Source organism: Carettochelys insculpta, chromosome 2, assembly GCF_033958435.1.
Source record: "Carettochelys insculpta isolate YL-2023 chromosome 2, ASM3395843v1, whole genome shotgun sequence".
Lineage (NCBI taxonomy): Eukaryota > Metazoa > Chordata > Testudines > Carettochelyidae > Carettochelys > Carettochelys insculpta.
In genome coordinates, this window is record NC_134138.1 from 165,894,438 (window position 1) to 165,914,290 (window position 19,853).

Here is a 19,853-nt window from a genome sequence, read left to right on the forward strand (position 1 = left end):
AGTTACACTGGAAGTAGTTGATTGGCCAGAGTTTGTGCTGCTAATAGCGGACAAATAAAGCAATAGTTCCTTGCAATGCCGAGATGTTCATGAATTGAGATTTATCATGAACAGAGATCACTAATTAGTATTATCTGTGCATTGGTAGACCTATCCGTCTGAAGCCCAATCCTGGCTCCCGGTGCCCATTACCTGTTGGACTCTCTCCCTGCTTCCACCTTGCAACACATCACTAAAACCATAGTTCTAGACACCACTATGTACAGCCCTAGTACCTCATCTACCCCGGCAACAAAGAATTCATTCTAAAATAAGTGTCTCAGTTCTCCAAGCAGGGATCAAATTTCTAAGCCTTACACAGAGTGTACTACCTATGTTATTCTGCTATAGGCAACATGAAGCTCTTGATCATCTCATAGCTAATACAGGGCTCATGTAGAGTGACAGGAAAAGTATCACTGATGCTAGGACTACTGCAGATAAAAGCAGACAAGTGTGTATGCAAAACCAGTTTTCAATCCTAGCAGCATGGGCTAACATCTATGGTCCCATGCATGTTTCCTGCAGTTCTAGCAGCAAGTTTTGAAATTACTCTTCTACAGTAGAACAATTCATCACTTCTCTCTACTATATTTTTCAGAATAAAATATCCCATTTCTGTGTGCATGAAGAAATCTATTGTGCATACCACATACAAGCACTCCCAGAGGCATGGCTTGTGCTGCAAACATTTCCTCCATCCGCCCCCCTTCCCTCCCCAGAGTAAAGAAAAGGGGTACAGGCTGGTAAATATCAGAGTGAGATTGAGGCATAATTTGAAAAATTTAAGAGGCTGTTTTCTAGCTGTATTTATTACTGTTGTGTTATATTAATAGCTCTTCTGTACATATAAGGTTGTAATCATGACATACTCATCCAATCATCTCTCACTGAGCTAGAAGGTGGCAACTCTAAGTATTTGCTTTATTTACACAGAAAAGTTTAAATTAGACTATCTGGTAAAATTATAAACATACTAAGAACATTCATGATTGTCAGCCACGTTCAACAGAGTCATGATCAATGAAAAAAAAATAAATTTACAGAAATTTTGCAGACCATCACATGGTTTGCCAATTTGGCAAAGCTATATTACAGTGTGTGTAGATGCAGTGTTATCAACTTTGCAATTTTACACATATATAAAAATACATCCTCTTGCACATCTCTTCCTAAAAACAAAGTTAAGCTGTTTTCATGAGCGAATGCAAAATAAGGGCATCACTTTGTATATAAAAGTTGCAAGTCTGTATCAGAACAAAGTTTCACTTTTTTATGGTGATTCTGGCCCCAAACATCTCGGGCTTGTCCACACTTGCCCCCAACTTCAAAGGGGGCATGTTAATCAGGGTGATGGGAGATTACTAATAAAGTGCTGCAGCACTTCATTAGGCTAATTCTCCCCCTTGGCAACTTCAAAGCTTCAAACTTTGAAGTGCTGGCATGCGTGTCCCCACAGGCATGCACGCGCTGCTTCAAAGTCCCTTTACTCCTCCACTGCCTCAATAAAACTTTCTTTAAACTATGAAGCTGTATTATAAATAATTCCCAAGAAAATTCTGAGGAGTAAAGGCACGTCGAAGTAGTGCGGGCACACGCACCGGCACTTCGAAGTTTGAAGCTTTGAAGTTGTCACGGGGAGAATTAGCCTAATCAAGTGCTGCATATTCACGCCAGCACTTCATTAGTAATCTCCCATCACCCTGATTAACATGCCCCCTTCAAAGGTGGGGGCAAATGAAGACCTAGCCCTCATGACCCATCGCCCTCAGTCAAAAATGATTTCTACTGGGGCACAAAAAAGAAAGAGCTTGCTGGTTCCTTCTAGTGGGCTAGTACTGTATATCAGACAGCATACACTCTACTTACATCTTTACTCCTACCTACCAGCAGACACTTTGGCCACAATAAAACTTTCTTTAAACTATGAAGCTGTATTACAAATAATTCCCAGGAAAAATTCAGTCTAGAAGAGTGTTCAGACCCATGTGTACAGTGAGCACTCTTCCGTTCCATGTCCTTAAATTAATATACATTGACTCTAGACCATCCCTGACAACAGTTTGTCTAACTTGCTCCAAAAATCTCCAATGATGGAGATTCCACAAGCTCCCTAGACAGTTTATCCCAATTCTTAATCATGCTGACATTTAGGAAGCTTACCCCAATGTCCAACCTAATCCTCCACTGCTGCAATTTAAGATCACTGCTTCTTGCCCCAGCCTCAAAAGTTTAACAAGAACAATTTTTCTCTTTCTTTATAATAATCTTTAATACATTTTTATCATATGTCCTCTCAGTCTCCCTTCTCCAGAGTAAACAAACCCAATTTTTTCAATTTTCCCTCATAGGTCTTGATTTCTTGTTACTCTTCTCTGGACTTTCTCCAGATCATCCACATCTTTCCTGAAATGTGGCACCCAGAAGAGGACACACTACTTCAGCTGAAGCCTAAGCCAAGCAGAGTAGAACGGAAAAATTACTCCCTCCTGTCTGACTTACAAACCCCTGCTCGTAAATCCAAAAATGGGGTCTGTGATTTGTATTATGCAGTAGTGTTATACTATTCATTCATATTTAGCCTGTGATTCACTATGATGACCCCCCCCTCACCAATTCCTTTCTGCAGTACTCCTTCCCAGGCAGCCGTTTCCCATTTTGTAGATATGCAACTGATTTTTCCTTCCTAAGTGGAGTAGTTTGTATTTGTCCTAATTGAGCTTCAGCATATTTATGTCAGACTATTTATCCAGGTCTTCCTGAATGTTAATCCTCTGAAACACTTGTAATCTGTCCCAGTTTGGTATAATCTGCAAACTTTGTAAATGTACTCTCTAAACCCTTATTTAACACATGGATGAAAATACTGAGCAGAGCTGATCCCTGATGGACTCCTCACCCTCAACATGTACTTTGGGCTTGACTGAGAGTAACTGATAGCTCCTCTCTGAACTGTTACCCAACTAGTTATGCTCCCATTTTACAGGACCTCCATCTAGGTTGTAGTTCTCTAGTTTATCAAAAGGTCACGTGAAACAATACAAGAAAACCTTACTAAAAGTCAATATATACCACATCTACTGTTTCCACCATCCACTAGGCTTGCTACCCTGTCGAAAAAGCTATTTCGTTGATCTGGCAGGATTTTTTCTTGACAAATCCATGCAGACTGCTACCACTCAATTATCTTCCAGGTGTCTGCAAACTGATTTGAAGACAACTGGCTCAGCTAGCTCCTTAGTAAGATCCATCCTGGAGTATTTCAGGATGCATTTCATCAGGTCCTGATGACTCAAAGATATTAACCTGTCTAAATACTTGTTCTTTCCCTATCTTAGCCTCTAATGCTACCTCATTTTCCACTCCATTCACTATATTAAGCATCCAATAACTATTAACTTTCTGATGAAAGCTGAAAAAGATTCATTTAGGACGTCTACCATTTTCACCTTTTCTGTTATTATTTTCCCCCTTTCATCGAGTCTACCCAGTCCTTGGTCTTACTCTTGCTTCCAATACTTCCACATACATAAAAGTGAAACCATTTAATTAGTCATTCTGACTTATTTGGGTCAGACCAAGTTTCCTGGAGAGGTCCACACATCACTCTGAGTATTACTAAAGCTGAAGACAAAAACCAAAAGACTCACTTACCCTTGCATCCACCTCAGGATCATCAAAGAATCCCTCTGGTAAAGCTTCTGCGGTGTTTTCTTTCCTGAAATGTTAAAACAATGACAATTGTTTTGAGCTAGTACTTATTGTTCTAATCTTTAATTACACAGAAAAAATGTCAAGAGTATATTTTAGAGGAAGAACTAGAAATGTTAAAAAAAAAAAAAAAGTATATATGTATTTCTTCTCCACACCCAGCACTACCAGGATGTTAAATGTCAACAACATTTAACAAGTCCCATACAACTCACTTCCTCAAATGCTGAAAAGAAAAGAAAAGGGGTACAGGAATTGGACTATGACACCAGTGCTAAACAAACTATAATTGAGGTGGTCACCTCCAACAGTGAAGAGAAGGTGAGAGTACCTGAAAGGAAAATTGCTTATTGTAAGACAAGAACCACCCCATGTTCCCATTTAAACCTTGCTTCAGTGTCAAATCTGCACATAAATTCCAGCTCAGCAATGTCTCACTGCAGTCTGGTTTTGAAATTTTTTTGCCTGAGAATGGAACTTGCAAGTAAGAAACTGTGTGCCCATGGAGGTTAAAGTGCATTGCCACTGATATGTTACATTTTTAATGTTTGATTTGTGTCCATGTAAAGACAATCTGGTTTGTCCAATGTACATTGCAGAAGGCCATTGCTGGCACATAAGCAGATGTGCATGTGAATGAGCCTTTGGACAGTACAGCAGATGTGGTTAAGTCCTTTGATGGTGTCACTAGGGTAGACGTGCGGACAGAATTGGCAATGGGCTCTGTTTCAGGGAAAGGTTCCTGGATTAGCATTTCTATTGTGTGGTGTGAAGTCAGAGGTGAGTATATACCTGCAACAAATCCCGTTTGCCAGCTCTGTCCACATAGCTACCCTACTGATACTATCGTAGGACCTAACCACATCACTTATGGATATTATTTGGAGGAGTGAAACATGTCTGCATTCCCTTTTAACATCTGATCTATTAACTTACCTTTCCACCACCTTTTCTTGAACTTCTGCTTTCTGAATGGATCCTGAATGGGAGACTATGGGAGCAGCTGGTTTGTTGTCAAAGAAATCTACAAGAAAAGACATGCACAACCTTATGTACTAAGAACTATTATTCAAGCTTCTACTCAAAGTTTTGTCTAAAGAGGAATTTAAATTAGTACCATTTGCTTTAATCGAGAATCAAAACTAGTCAGTCAATACGCCAGTCAGAGGGATAAAATAATCAGAATGGTGTACACATTATTACACATTTTATTTCTTCAAACATCAGTGTAATAAAAGGTAAATGCAACACAAAATTACTGGGATGCAAACAAAATACTGTAAAAAGACAAATTGAGAAGAAATTTTTTCACATGGGTAACTTAAGCAGTCATCTGACCAAAAATACACCTAAATAATTTGCAAAAGAAAATTAATAAAAAAGCCCAAAACAGAACATGCTCATTACTACTATTCCAAATCTTTAATTATAAAATACCTACCAGTGTAATTTACAATACAATAGCCAACAATTTCATCTTACTGATTTTTATATTTTACAATCCAAAGATACCTGCTGGTAGAGCATTAGCTATTTTGTCTTGAGTTGGGGGTGGAATTTCAGTTTTTTGCCGACCAGCTAGTTTGCTAGCATTGTCTTTTCCTTCTCCCTCATCATCCTCATTGTCATCGTCGTCATCATAACTTCCTAACAGTAAACTGGGACCTGGACCCTTTGACAACAGTGCTTTTGTATCTGCATGCTCTGATTGATCAAAGAAATCTTTGGGTAGCCTAGGAAAGAATGCAAGATATAAATATTTGTACATTAACAAAACCATTTACAGCAGTGTTTGAAATCCAGTTATTTTGTGAACTCTAAGCATCACCTATAGATAATGAAATATACCAACCAGTGTGCCTGCTGGTGTAACATAATACTATCACCACCTAAAAACCTCCATGTACTTGTTGTTTTCTTCAGAAGTTCACCAGATATGGTCAGGTCAGTGCTACTACAATCAATGTGTTTGTAATTCTATATTAGAATCTTCAAAACAAAAGGGTTTAAAAAAAAGAGATATCCCACCAAAGTAACAGTTCTATTATATTCTTCTAAAGCTACATGAATTCAGATAGTAGTTTCATATTCATAGAGAAAAAGTGAATATATTATAGAAATAAATTAATGATTAACGTAACTGCTTTAAGTCACCTATGTCTCGGTAGCACAGAATTATAATAAACTGTCCTTTACTTTCCATACTTTTGCCAACATCACAAGTGAGACCAATATTTTTAAAGCTAGATGTATAAATTGGGCATCTAAATAAAAAAAAGCTTGATTTTCAGAGGTACTAAGGACTCAAACACAAAAGTCAGTAAGAGCTCATCAGCTTTGAAATTTCAGATCTCCTATTTAGGCACCTATATATGGATTTTTGGGAGCATAACTTTAGGCATCCAATGAAGAAAACTGTGTTAACATACAAAGGAAACAGGCTCTTTTTAAAATAGCCACAGCAGTGTTTGATGTCACTGCAAGTTTTAAGCAGCACAAGTTCCATAACTGTGTAGTTCTACACACAATTGCTGTGAGAATCCAACATAGTATTTGCTCAATATTACCCTGCAAAAGAAAAGACCATTCTCCTTCTGACAGATTACCTAGGGTACATCTATACTGCATTTTAAAATGCTTACAAGCAACTCTGAGTACCTAGTTCTCCATACTGACTCAGGAGGCTCACGCTACTGCACTAGAAAGAGCAGTAACCTAGATTCGAGCTCGGACTCTGATGCCCACAAGGGGGGGTGAGCTTCAGCCTAAGCCTAAATATCTACAGTACATGACAAGCTTAACTCGTTAGCCCTAGGCTTGGAGATTTGCTGCTGCAGGTTTTAAAACAGTGTAGACCAGAGGTGGGCAATAAAAAGACCACAGGCTGGACACAGTTTGTCAGGGTTAGCACACTTGACAGGCTGCCAGATGCTTAATTTATCTGAATGTCTGCAGGCTCCCAGTGGCTACGGTTCCCTGTTCCTAGCCAATGAGAGCAGCAGAAAGCAGTGCATCGGCAGGCCACCATTTCTCACAGCTCCCATTGGATGGGAACAATGAACTGATGCCAACACTCAATGAAGTGTCCACCAAGGATTAACACTGGCAAGCCATGTCCTGCTTGGGGCTGCTTATTGCCCACGCCTGGTGTAAACATATCCCAAGAGGCTCTCTCAATCAAGATGAGTCTCTCTTCTTGAGCTAGAAGATGTGTCAGAAAAGTGACACTGACAACCAAGTCAAAGCGAGCCTGAGCGCTAATGTTTTCTGCGTAAACCCCATTATTTCCTAGGCATTTGTGGAATACTGTCACCTGATGAGGACCAATGGACACTTATCTGATCCAAAACTTTTTATACATGGAAAACTGCAACAAAGGAACAGGCACCAAAACCCATCACAACACAATTTCTCATTTCAGTCACCGCCATCTTTAAAAAAAACAACCAACCAACTAAAACATACCACCCTCACCTGTTTTTATGCCTGTTTTCGTCCCCATGTAATTCTGATGAACACTGGCATTTTTATCTTGCTAACTGACACTGTAGTTTGGTCACTTTGGCCATGTCTACACTCGCCCCAAACTTCAAAATGGCCACGCAAATGGCCATTTCGAAGTTTACTAATGAAGCGCTGAAATGCATATTCAGCGCTTCATTAGCATGCGGGCGGCCGCGGCACTTCGAAATTGACACGCCTCGCCGCCGTGCGGCTCGTCCCGACGGGGCTCCTTTTCGAAAGGACCCTGCCTACTTCAAAGTCCCCTTATTCCCATTCAGCGCTTCATTAGTAAACTTTGAAATGGCCATTTGCGTGGCCATTTCGAAGTTTGGGGCTAGTGTAGACGTAGCCTTTGTAGTTTCCACTAACGCTGAACATGCAGTGGTCTATTTGCAGCACTCTAGGTGCAGAAAGCATACTGTATGCGAAGCACCATGACAGCAAACAAGAGAAACATGGATGGACGAGCTCCTAACTGTGCCTGCATTCCTAGATATCACCACAGGAGCAGTGAACAAAACCAGGAAGCTTTTCAAGTACATTTTCAGCAGGGATATCATCTGATGTCATGTAGCTTCCCTCAGCCCCAAATATCTCTCTCCTTACCGCATCAGAAAGGATTCTAAAATTTAACTAGAATTTTCTCTATAAAAACAAATCAGAACAACAAGGTATGTACACGAAGAGAAAGATTTTTTGCTTTGAGCTCTTGGAAAAAGAGTTAGTATGTGGCTAAGAATTACAAAGTACAGTCCTATAAGTAAGCCCTATGACTTCAGTAAGATAATACTCCTTTTTAACTGCTTCTGAGTCACTCCTATGATTTTTATCTGGCTTGCACAGTGAAAAAATTGCTGTTAAACTATGGGTCTGTGCTAGGGACATAAAATCCCGTTTAATTAATCAGTTAAATGTTAAGTTTAACCAGTTAACAGACTAAACAGAGCGAGCGGGTGGCGGGACCGCCTCCCCAATCCTGCCGATAGGGTTAACAGGGCTGCTTCAGCTGTGCTGAGGGCTGTTCTGGCCTCTACCAGTTAACAGTAACAGGTAAACCTCATTCGTTTACATTAAGGCCTTCCAGTTAACTTAACATGCCTAGGCTCTGCTCACGTCAAGTAGCACATGAAGAAGGAGCTCATGATATCTCAGCCTTACAGTAGGTACAGAAGTTGGATGGAGGGAATAAAACAAAAAGGACTATTGCTGGCAAAGGGGTGCACATAACTATATTAAAGGATCTACTTACCCAGAGGCAGAAGTCTGTGGCTGGTCATCTGAACCTGCAAAACAGTCAAGAATCACTTATGACTGCTTTGCTGTTAAACACAAAATGAGAAAAACAAAATAATTACATTTATAATTATGCTGAGTTTACGCTGTTGGTGTCACGAGTTCTAAACGGCTGCAATTATTCCATCCATTCCCCACCGTGCCATAAACAGCTATGTGCAGGGTAAAATGAAGTAGTGGAAGCTGTACTTTTTCATGATGGAACTGGGGAGCTAAATGAGGATCTTTAAGCTTAAGTTCCTTAAAGGGTTGATCACTCTCAATGTAAGGTTCAGCTATCATAGGCATGCATCATCGATAACTTGACAGCATGACTATAAGGACCTTTATTGTAAAACTCACCAGAAGTTTATAAAATAATCACTTTATCACAAACGTCACTCTGATAAGGTCTATACTCTAACAATCAGAACTCAATATTATGCTATCAATTTTTTTCACATAAAAATACCCATATTTAAATATACACCTTGCACATTGATTAGGGCCTTACTACATTCATCATCCATTTTGGTCAATTTCACAATTGAAGGATTTTAAATATAGTCACTCTCAGGGGGTTGGCTGTTTACATTACCTGAAATTCCAGGGGTGTTGTGACCACGGAGGTCCTGACTCAAAAGACGGGGTCATGGAATTGCCACCCTCAGCCCTACACTGGATTCCCAAGGCAGCAGCCAGGGAACTTCCTGAAGCCAGGGGAGTTTTCCAGAGGTAGGTGTAATCTTCCCCACGCTGCTGGGTACACCCTACCTGGGGGCTCCTAGTTCCAGCCAGTCTAAGGGGGACAGGATTTCCCCTTCCCCTGCAGGACTGCTCTCAGAGCATCCACTGTGCCTTTCTTCATTCTTTATATTTGCAGTGAAAACACCTGTCTGTATTTAGATATGGCACTCTGTGCGTTCACAGAGTTTGCTGGAATTGTCAGGCAGTGCCAAGCTAGTTTTGCAAGGTGGGGGATTCTGCCTTCCACTGAGTTACTGCAGCACAGGCAAAGTATAGTCCACTTCTTTCACAATCTTTTTGTAAGCTGGAATCTCCAGCCTGCAATATTGAAACATGGGAATAAGGGGACTTCGAAGTAGGCAGTGTCCTTTCGAAAAGGAGCCCTGTCTGGATGAGCCGCATGGCGGCGAGCCGCGTCAATTTCGAAGTGCCACAGCCGGACGTATGCCAATGAGGCGCTGAATATGTATTTCAGTGCTTCATTAGTAAACTTCGAAATGGCATTTGAATGGCAATTTCGAAGTTTTTGGCTAGTGTAGACACAGTCAATGACTTGTACAGAACAGTTTGTTATCATCGGCAGGTAGAATTTGGCATCCAAATTGTGTCATGTGATCTGCTCCAGTAATGATTATACAATTTTTTATTTGCTTTGAACACTCATTTTAAAATAAATTTTACTTGTCTTTCAGTAGGCTATCAACTGAAATCATTACACTATAAAACCACCCCAACATCCATATGTACCCATCGGTGAGCTGGGCCCTGAATGTTATTTGCTGCTGTAAAATGTCAATCAAAATTAAAACACATTGAAACAACCTAATAATTGCATCTGGGAAGAGGGGCAGCTCCCTGCAAAATGACCCCACTCCCCACACAGCTGCAGAGTGATCAGATCAGAAAATGAGCAGAGTGTTCAGGACAGAACTATTTGTGGCTATGGGAAGTTCCTGACAGCAGTGGAGCAAGGGAGGAGTAAGTAATAGAATCATAGGCTGCTTCTAACACTTGCCCCCCTCTCAGAGGTGGCATGGTAATGAGGCAATTTGAAGCAGACTAATGAGGCACTAATATGCATATTCAGTGCCTCACTAGCATGACAACAGCCGTGTGGATTCCAAAGTGCAGACTTCGAATTGCAGATTGACAGTGTAAATGGGGGCAGCTTCAAAATAGGCCCCCCCACTTCAACATTCCCTTACTCCGATCTACTTTTGTGGGAGTAAGAGAATGTTGAAATGGTGCGCTTATATCAAAGCTGCCCCCATCTTCACTGTCAGTCTGCAATTCGAAATCTGCATGGCTGCCATTATGCTAATAAGGCACTGAACATGCACGTTAGCACCTCACTTGCCTGCTTCTAATTGCCTCATTACCATGCCATCTCTGATGGGAGGGGGCAAGTGTAGAAGCAGCCATTAAATCCTAGGCCTAGAAGAGACCTCAGGAGGTCATTGAGTATAGCCCCCTGCCCAAAGCAGGATCAGCCTTAACTAAATCATCTGAGCCAGGACTTAAAAACTGCTAGTGGTGGAGATTTCACCACCTTTCTAGGTAACACATTTCAGTGCTTCACCACCCTCCTAGTGAAATAGTTTTTCCCCAATATCCCACCTAGCCCTCCCCCTTCTCTAACTTGAGACCATTGCTCCTTGTTCTGCCATCCGTCATTACTGAGAACAGCCACGCTCCATCCTCTTTAGAGCCCCACTTCAGGAAGCTGAAGGCCACTATCAAAGCACCTCTCACTCTTCTCTTCTGCAAACTAAACAAGCCCAAATCCCCCAGCCTCTCCTCAAAAGTCATGTGCTCCAGCAACCTAATCATTTTGGTTGATGCATCCACTTCTTTTCTGTACTGGGGATTCCAGAACTGGATGCAATACTCCAGACGTGGCCTCGCCAGTGCTGAATAAAGGGTAAGAATAACTTCTCTAGATCTGCTGGAAGTGCTCTTTCTAATGTAACCCAATATGCCATTAGACCTCTTGGCTACAAGGGGACACTGTTTACTCCTATCCAGCCTCTCATCCACTCCAATACCCAGGTCCTCTTCTGTTGCACTGCTACGGTAATAGCCTGTAACAATGCTTCAGATTCTTCCCTGCCATGTCCAAGCCCTGTCCCTCCCCAGCCCAGCTGGGTCTAACAGCGTGGAATCCACAGCAGCATGGAAGAGATGTGACCTACCGCTGGAAATCTCCCCAGCAGCAGGAAGCTATGTGACTGCTGCCTTCAGAACCCAGACCAGCTCTGAAGGCAACAGCCATGGAGCTTCTTGCAAGCAGACAGGCTCCTGTGGGTAGCTCCGATTGCTTCCAGAGTACGTTCAGTCAAGAGAACAGGAAGTCCTGTTCCGCCCCAGCCCAACTGGGACTAGCACAGTAGGAGCCAGTGGAAGGTGCCCCCAAATCCTGCTCCTGCCCTTGCAACAGCGAGGGGAAGATCTTATGGGTAGATCCAATTTCACAGTCTGTGATGCATTTTTCATGGCCGTGACTTTGGTCGGGCTGTAACCATGATATCATGTTGACAAGGTAGGTCAACATGATGCACTACAAACGTTACAGAAATGGGTATGTGCAGAGACTCAATTCCTACACTCGTGCAAACTCATCTGCAGGATATAGCCTTTATTCATCCCTCCATCACAGTGAGGCCATTAGCTAGTATAACAAAGTGAACATTAAGAAAATTGCTTCTATCAGAACAATGGAAAATACATCACATGTAGGGTGTGTTTACACTAGGAACTAACTTAGAAGTTAACTTTGAAGTGAGGCACTACATTGAAGTAACCAGCAGAGAGTCTACATAAATCTTCCCTTACTTCAAAGTTAACTTTGAAGTCTTTACTTCATTCCCGGGAATGGAGTAGTACCCCACTTCGAAGTTTAACTTCAAAGTAGGGTGTGCGGAGACGCTCAACTTCAAAGTTGCTTACTTCGAAGTATGCAACTTCAAAGTTATTTTTGTACTGTAGACACAGCTGTACTGTTTTTGGAAGTATGACTCTACTGATATCAAATTTCAAATCACATTTGCTTCCATAAAAACAATTACCCTAATTTCATATATTTATAAATAAAATCAACATTAAGACACAAGTCAGAGTACTTGCCTGCTCCCTCTTCCATAGTGTTGTGGTAGTTGTGTTTGGTCCCAGGAAATGAAATAGAAAGAATGTGATTGTATTACCTTTTACTCCCTAGGCTTAAAGAAGCTGTGCATCTTGAAAACTTGAACCTTCCACCAACAGAAAATGGACCACTGACAAATATTACCTCATCTTCCTCGTGTCTCACATTAAAGGAGAAAAGCATTCAAGATACAGAAAGCCAGATTATTCAGTATTCGCAGTACTGCTAAACAGTAAACATACTGCTTTACCTTTTGCTTTCTTTATTTCTTCAACTTCTGTGTCAGAAACTTTTCTTTTGGCAGGATGAGATGACTCTGTGCTAATTGCAGGCCCAGGTACTGTATGTTTAGCACCTTTTAATTCTGCAATTTTCTGTTTAAAAAGTTTGAATCAGAAAATAAAATTCAAAGACTCTCCTTTCAAAACCTTAACAATTACTGTGACTTACGACATGTCTCCACTTAAAAGCTCTACAGTAGCCCAATTGTAATTGTAGATAGCTACAATTTGGGAAAGTGGACTAACTTACAATCAACCTAAAACTATACACACTCATTGTTAGGTCGGTTTAACTACAGTAACTCCCCACTTAATGCTGTACCTGTTAATGTTACTTCCTTGTTACACTGCTTATCTATTACGGCATGAGTGTTAAAAATTGTGCAATGAGCCCTTATAACTTCATTGTCTGGCTACCTGCTTTGTCCATTACTTTCAGGATTTTCTGGAAAAGAAGCTTGTTCTTGTGGAGTTTGGAACCAGGGTGGGCTGGCAGCCCTCTGCTCCTTCTCCCTTCCATTAGCTCTCCTAAGTTACATGTAAGGCATCTAAGTGCCCTTCCACCCCACTGCTGTGCTACTCCTGCCCTCTGACTTGGAGCTGCTCCTGGGAGCCTCCTACTTCCTGTGAGGGGAGGCATGCTGATGTCAGGGTGTACTCTCTTCCTACCACCATCAGTCCCTTAACTCCATACCTCATTTCCACAGGAAAGCGTTTGCAGCCACTATCATGCATCTACTGTGTTTCCTCCCTCCTAACTCTGCCCATGCTGCCTCTAAAGCATGAGGCTACCTTAACATGTTAATCCTTGAGGGCTGAGCCAAATGCTAGTTCATCATTTAACAGCAAGACATTCCGTGGGGAATATTCCACCCTCTTACTCTATCACCTCAACCAAGCTTTGTAAACATCACTATACACAGTATTGTTTAAAACTTAGAGGCTACGTCTACGCTAGCACACTACATCGAAGGAGCCTATTTTGACATAAGAACATTGAAATAGGCTACTTCGACGTGTACTGTCTACACGTCCTCCAGGGCTGGTGCCGTCCACGTTCAACGTCGAAGTAGTCATGGAGAACGTCGAAAGGAGCTGCCCCAGAAGGAAATGCGGAGTGTCCACACACACAAGTGCTCCCCATCGAAATAAGAGGCCAGCAAAGCCCCAAGCCGCTCCCTTAAAGGGCCCCTCCCAGACACACACAGCCTGCACAGCATGAGATCCACAGAGCCGACAACTGGCTGCAGACCCCGTGCACGCCGCATGGACCCCTAGCTGCAGCAGCAGCAGCAGCAGCAGCAGCCAGAAGCCCTGGGCTGAGGGCTGCTGCACGCGGCGACCATAGAGCCCCGCAGGGGCTCGACAGAGCGTCTCTCAACCCCTCAGCTGACGGCTGCCACGGAGGACCCCCCTATTTTGACGTAGCGGGACGCGGATCGTCTACACACGCCCTACTTAGACGTTGAACGTTGAAGTAGGGCGCTATTCCCATCTTCGGATAGGAATAGTGATTTCGACATCTCGCCGCCTAACGTTGATTTCAACATCGAAATAGTACATGGTGCGTGTAGACGTGACGTACTATTTCGACACTGTGCCAGCTACTTCGAAGTAGCCGGCTAATGTAGATGCACCCACACTGTATGTGTATATACGGCCTTTTGTTTGCTGAAAAATTTCCCTGAAAACTGACTTCTTCCCCCGTCTCCCATTTATATTAATTCTTATGGGGCAATTGGATTTGCTTAACCTTATTTCACTTAAAGTAGCATTTTTCAGGAACATAACTAAAACACTAAGTGAGGAGTTACTATATTTTGTAAAGGGGCATCCGTTTTTCACACCACTGCTTGATGTAATTATACCAATCTAATTTCCTATTTTCCACTTGCTAACGCTTGTAGAACAGGCCCTAGAATTAAAAGTTCAGTATATTTAGAAAACTTTATTTTAGTAAGTTACAAAACACATTTTCGTAGCATGCACACCTCTGAATCACTGAAACTGGTGTAGTCAAGCTTACAACCACTGAGATAATGAAGGTTAGGACAGTGGTGATCGAAGGCAGTTGTGCTCTGCCTTTCCAGACTACTGTACCCCTTTCAGTAGCCTGATTTGTTTTGCATACCCTCAAATGTCACCTCATTTCAAAACTACTTGCTTATGAGACCAGACAAAAATACAACTGTGGCCCAATACACTGAATGTATTTCTGAAAAATCATTTCCTTTCTCATTTTTACAATATAATTATAAAATAAATCAACTGGAATATACATATTGAAGTGACATTTCAGTGTATAGTACCGAGCTCAGCAATGAAAACAGCAAGAGCCATTTTTTTTAATTCAGAAAAAAACTAAATAATTCAAGAACTGCAATGCAGGGGAATATGAGATGGACCTTAATAAATAACATCAAACCACACTTTTTTGTAACCCGTTTTAAAAACAGCACACGCACACAATGATTTGTAATGTGATACATGTTTACTGCACGACATGCATAAACTTTTTATATATTCTATTTCCTCACACTTGATGTGTGTGCTTATACCACTGTCTTCCTGACTTTCACTCCTACCTACTTTAATTATGCCAATTTCACTGAATGTTTAATTTCAGTTTTCTTTCTCAAAATATGTGTTGCCCCTCGCAGCAGGAATGCCACAAGCTTCCTTTTCAAATCAAGACTTTATTAGCAACATGGTCAAAACACAGCGATGGTATCATATCCCACAATGCACTGCACATATTAAAGGGGGAGTTATTCAATGTACTCATTTGCTATGAGCTGTTCATTGCTGGGCTTTTAGCCATTCACTGTTTATCAGAAATAATCAAGAGGGGTTTTTTTTTTGTTTTGTTTTTAATTGTTGTTTTCACTTGGAAATTATAGCATTTGGAGCTACAAAGAAGTCCTTAAAGAGCTGCCTACTGCTGTTGCAGGTTGCAGACTTCTGATATAGTACGTAGAGCACTATAAACGAGTCATTGCTTATATGAAATTTTAGTACTGATTTTACTATTCCTTTTTATGTAGCCTGTTGTAAAACTGGGCAAACACCTAAGTGAGATGATGTTCTCTCTGCATGTCCCCAGGGGCATGTGTCCTCCTAGTTGAGAACAACTGATCTAAGGTGAAGTACAGAAGGAAAAGGTAGCTCTCCAGCAGAAGAGCTACACCAGTGCAACTACCCCAATATAGCGGTGGCATTGTAGTGCCTCTGGTGAAGAAGATCCCTACCAATGGGAGAGCACTCTCCCAGCAACATAATTACTCTACCTCCAGAAGAGGTGGAAGCTATGTTGGCAGGAGAACATTTCTTGCTGACATAGCACTGGCGTGGATAGCACTTAGCTCACAATATCTTGCATCACTCAGAGGATGTCTTTTTCACAGTCCTGAGTAATGCAAGATTGACTTAACCAGCACTGTAGACTTGCCCAAAGCTAGAGATATTTCAATGGCTGTAGGTACTATAAATGCTAGACAGTAAGCAACAGGGCTCATGATACAATTATTATTTTAAAAAATGAACAGACACAACGGCTCAAGGGATTGACATCAGAGGTCTTTCCCCTTTCGATCACTGATGTAAACACGACCCAGGTCAGCACTGCCTAAAATTACTATCCTCTGACAACCGTTCAGTGGCCTATGTGAAATGAGTTGAATGATTCAATCAACTCCTAAAAGAGAAGTGTCCATATCAAAAATCACCATTAGCACAAGCATGTTGGCTGGTAATTGCAACAAATGCATAGGAATGGAAAAATGTTAATTGTACATATCTGCCACTTTCACCTACAAATTGTAAAAATCCCAGAAGTGTTAACTGCAAAATAAGGGAGTATAAAGCAAGAGTTTAAAATAAGTTTCTAGTATTTAATTAATATTTTAAAGCCATCAGAACCTATATTTTAGTGTCACGGCAGAAAGAATGGTATGAGATGACAGGAGAAAGCAGCAGCTCCTGCTGCTGCTGCTGCTGCTGCTCTCTCTTATGTGCTGCTTTTCTACCTTTAAAGGCAGCAGGAAGTACAGATACATTCAGCTGTGCAAGTTTTCACTCAAAAAACAACCCACCCTAATTGCTAACAGATCCTAGAATCCATGTTCTTGTGACAACCTAGTACTCCTAATTATGTTTTTAGCTTCCTCTGAATCCTAATTTCTCATGTGCCAGGTCAGTGAAATTTGCTCAGTCATGACTACTCAATATACACATGCATAAGTCCCAAAATGTCAGTTATAGCTACTCTGTGTAAAGAGATGAATAAAAGAATCCATAATTTACAATAGTCTTATTCATGATATTAACTACTTAGTTTAATCTGAGTTTTCTATGCACAGTAGTAGCTGTTTAGAAGGGCATAAGACAGACTTGAGGAAAAAGCATTTAAAAATTACATCCAAGATAAAAACTAAAGCAATCAATTATTAGCACTTCACCATTGTTTCACCCAGACTTTACCTTCACTTTTAAAAAGAAATATTTTTAGCCACATAATAGCTACCACAAAGTATTAAATATATGCTAAAATCTTATTATTCACAAGGAAGCTTGTGGCTTTCACATGTGTTAGCTGGTCAAGATACCCATGACAGACATCTGCTAACATAAATGGAAACAAGATGCCTTATCCGCACTACCGTTCTACCACATCAGTCACTGTATATCAGTTAACACAACAAAAAAGAACTTCCCCTTTTCCTTGAGTGGTTTACCTTGCCAATACCCCTTAAAAAATCCAGTACGTGTCACCTGGGAGTTCAGCTAAACTTGACACATACAGTTGTTAAAAGATGCTTACATTTTAAAGCTACAGAAGATACTTCCATGAATATATAGTCAGCACCTGTGGCATGTGGGACAACAAAATAGCAGTATAGACATTTGGGTTTGGGATGGAATATGGGTGCTCAGGCTCCAGCTTGTGTATCAGGAGCACAATTATAAAGCCCTGTAGCTGATCCTAGGTCAGTTGACATAAGCCGAATGTGCTGTTTTATTAAAGTGTAGAGGTTATTCTAAATTACATATTGAACTCTGATGACAATCTGCAAATAGATTCCATATATTACCCTGTAAATGTTATAGTGGTTAATAAACATTTGAATCTAGGACTTGGTTGACTTCTCACTTCCTGAAAACTACCACTTTCTCTTCATCAGTGTACAATTTCTAATGGTACAACTTTCCATTCATAAACCTGGTATTTAATCTACACACCGCACAAGTTACTGAAACAGAGAAAGTACAACTTGGCCTCAAATATTTTCATAGGTTCAAAGTCTTACCTCTTTGTGTTGTTTCCCAAGTATGTGGGTTTGCCACAAACGTTCAGTCTTTATCTGGATGTTGCACAACGTACAATGTAAGTGTCCTAAACGGTTATATGTACATTTTGAAGTTAAGGAATTATTTCAAGATCACATGAAACCTTCAAAATTCTAGTTCATTTTTGTACACTAATAAAAAATGTATTTCAGTTTAAAGACTCTCCTACAATGCTCATTAGCAAAACACTGTGTTGTACTACTAAGCAGGAGTGTCCAAACTGTGTTACTACTGATACACCACCCATTAATTTCAATATGATATTGTAAAATGGTAATCCAACCAATAAAGTTTGGAAGCCACTGGACAAGGAGTATAATGTGAGATATTACAGTAATTAATGCATTTTCAAACAATTTCAAAATATTTGTGACCATTTCAAATACCCAAATAGAATAATGCACTAATTACAGCTTTCACTCCATATCGTGATCCAAGAGCACAGACCCCTGTGGCCGTGCAGAGCTGCCCTAATTGTAATGAGCGTTCAAACGGGGCCAGGGCTTGGAGATGATGGTGCAGGACTGGTGCCTATGACGAAAGCACCTTGGCACTGACGGGTAGCTTCACTTTGCAAGCCGGCTAAAGAGCAAAGCACAACGGCAGGTGTAAGGATCCCGCCTGATCGCCACCCCACGGCTAAAGGAACCCCGCCCAGTCCCGCCAGCTGCACCACCCCGGACACCTGAGCTAAGGGTTGTGGCTTGGGGAGGACGGGAATGTCGCGGCTTTACCGGGAGCTCGGAGGAGGCGCGGGGCGGGGGGTGTTGCTGAGCCCGCGCGCACGGACGGAGCCAGGTTGGACCACCGCGGCACCGGCTGACACCGACCAGCAGAGAACTGCCCGGCGAGCAAAACCCTGATCCGCCCCCCTGCCCCCCGCAGCGGCGGTGTCAGCACAAGGCCGCTGAGGGCAGCCCGGGGGCCCTACGCAGGGGGCCGCAGAAGGATATTTAGCGAACGGCGCCTCGATTCTCTTATTCGCGGCGCCTTGTCGCTGCTTCTCCCGCATGAGGCGCCGCAGCTCCTCTTGCTGCACGAGCTTCCGCCCCGAACCTGGCTTCGCCGCCATCTTGCCCCGGAACTGCCTGCGGATGCGCGGCTACTTCCGGTGGGAGGGGGGGCGAGGAGCCCCTAAGCCCCACCCCTTCCTCTCGCCAGGGCCCGCGAGGCGAGAGGAGGCGGGGGCGGAGCCGCAGTGGCAGGAGCAGAAACTGCTGTCGCTCATTGCGCGAGTCTGTTCGCACCGCGCCGGAGGTCCCGCAAGCCGAATGCAACTGCCGCTCAGCGAAGAGCGGCTGGACTGGCAGGGGCTGCCGCAGTGTCAGGGGCCGGCCCCGTTTGTGCGGTGCGGCTGTTAGCTGGGGCGAGCCCGGTTGCCAGCGGACGGCTTCCCCGTGCGCTCTCCGAGGACTTATGCTCTCCTCTTTCCCGTGTGGCGTTTGCTTAAATCTGCGCGTCTGCAGCTCCACAGCGGAGCCGCTCGCCTTGAACCGTTGTGTAGCGCGCGGGTGGGAGGCGGGGGGGGGGCGGGTACAGCACAATGAGGCGCTGGGGCCAAGTCTCACTCAGCTCATTAAAACAAACCAGCACTCCTGTTGCGCTTGGAAGACTAACAGAATAGCTTATTAGGTGATGAGCTTTCGGGGGGCAGACCCACTCTGCCCATATCTGAAGACGTGGGTCTCTCCCACAGAAGCTTATCCCTTAATAAATTATTTTGTTAAAGCGCTACGTGACCGCTGGTTTGTTCTGTTAGAATACAGATTAACATGGCTACCTCTCTGTTACTATCCATCCCATTAAAAATG

The 19,853-nt window shown here is 42.4% G+C and overlaps 1 protein-coding gene across 1 annotated transcript in view; it reads right to left on the reverse strand.

Moving 5' to 3' along the window:
• The window catches only part of ZNF830 (zinc finger protein 830), a 29,138-nt gene extending 9,921 nt beyond the window's left edge, over nt 1-19,217 (reverse strand). The window contains exons 1-7 of the mRNA XM_074987983.1: nt 18,992-19,217; nt 18,003-18,098; nt 12,666-12,789; nt 8,504-8,537; nt 5,263-5,483; nt 4,687-4,774; nt 3,694-3,757 (exon numbers count right to left, since the gene is read on the reverse strand). Of these exons, the coding sequence (XP_074844084.1) occupies nt 3,694-3,757; nt 4,687-4,774; nt 5,263-5,483; nt 8,504-8,537; nt 12,666-12,789; nt 18,003-18,098; nt 18,992-19,114 (750 nt within the window). The 5' untranslated portion in view covers nt 19,115-19,217. The remainder of the gene's footprint in view (nt 1-3,693; nt 3,758-4,686; nt 4,775-5,262; nt 5,484-8,503; nt 8,538-12,665; nt 12,790-18,002; nt 18,099-18,991) is intronic.
• Between the last annotated feature and the right edge of the window lie 636 nt (nt 19,218-19,853).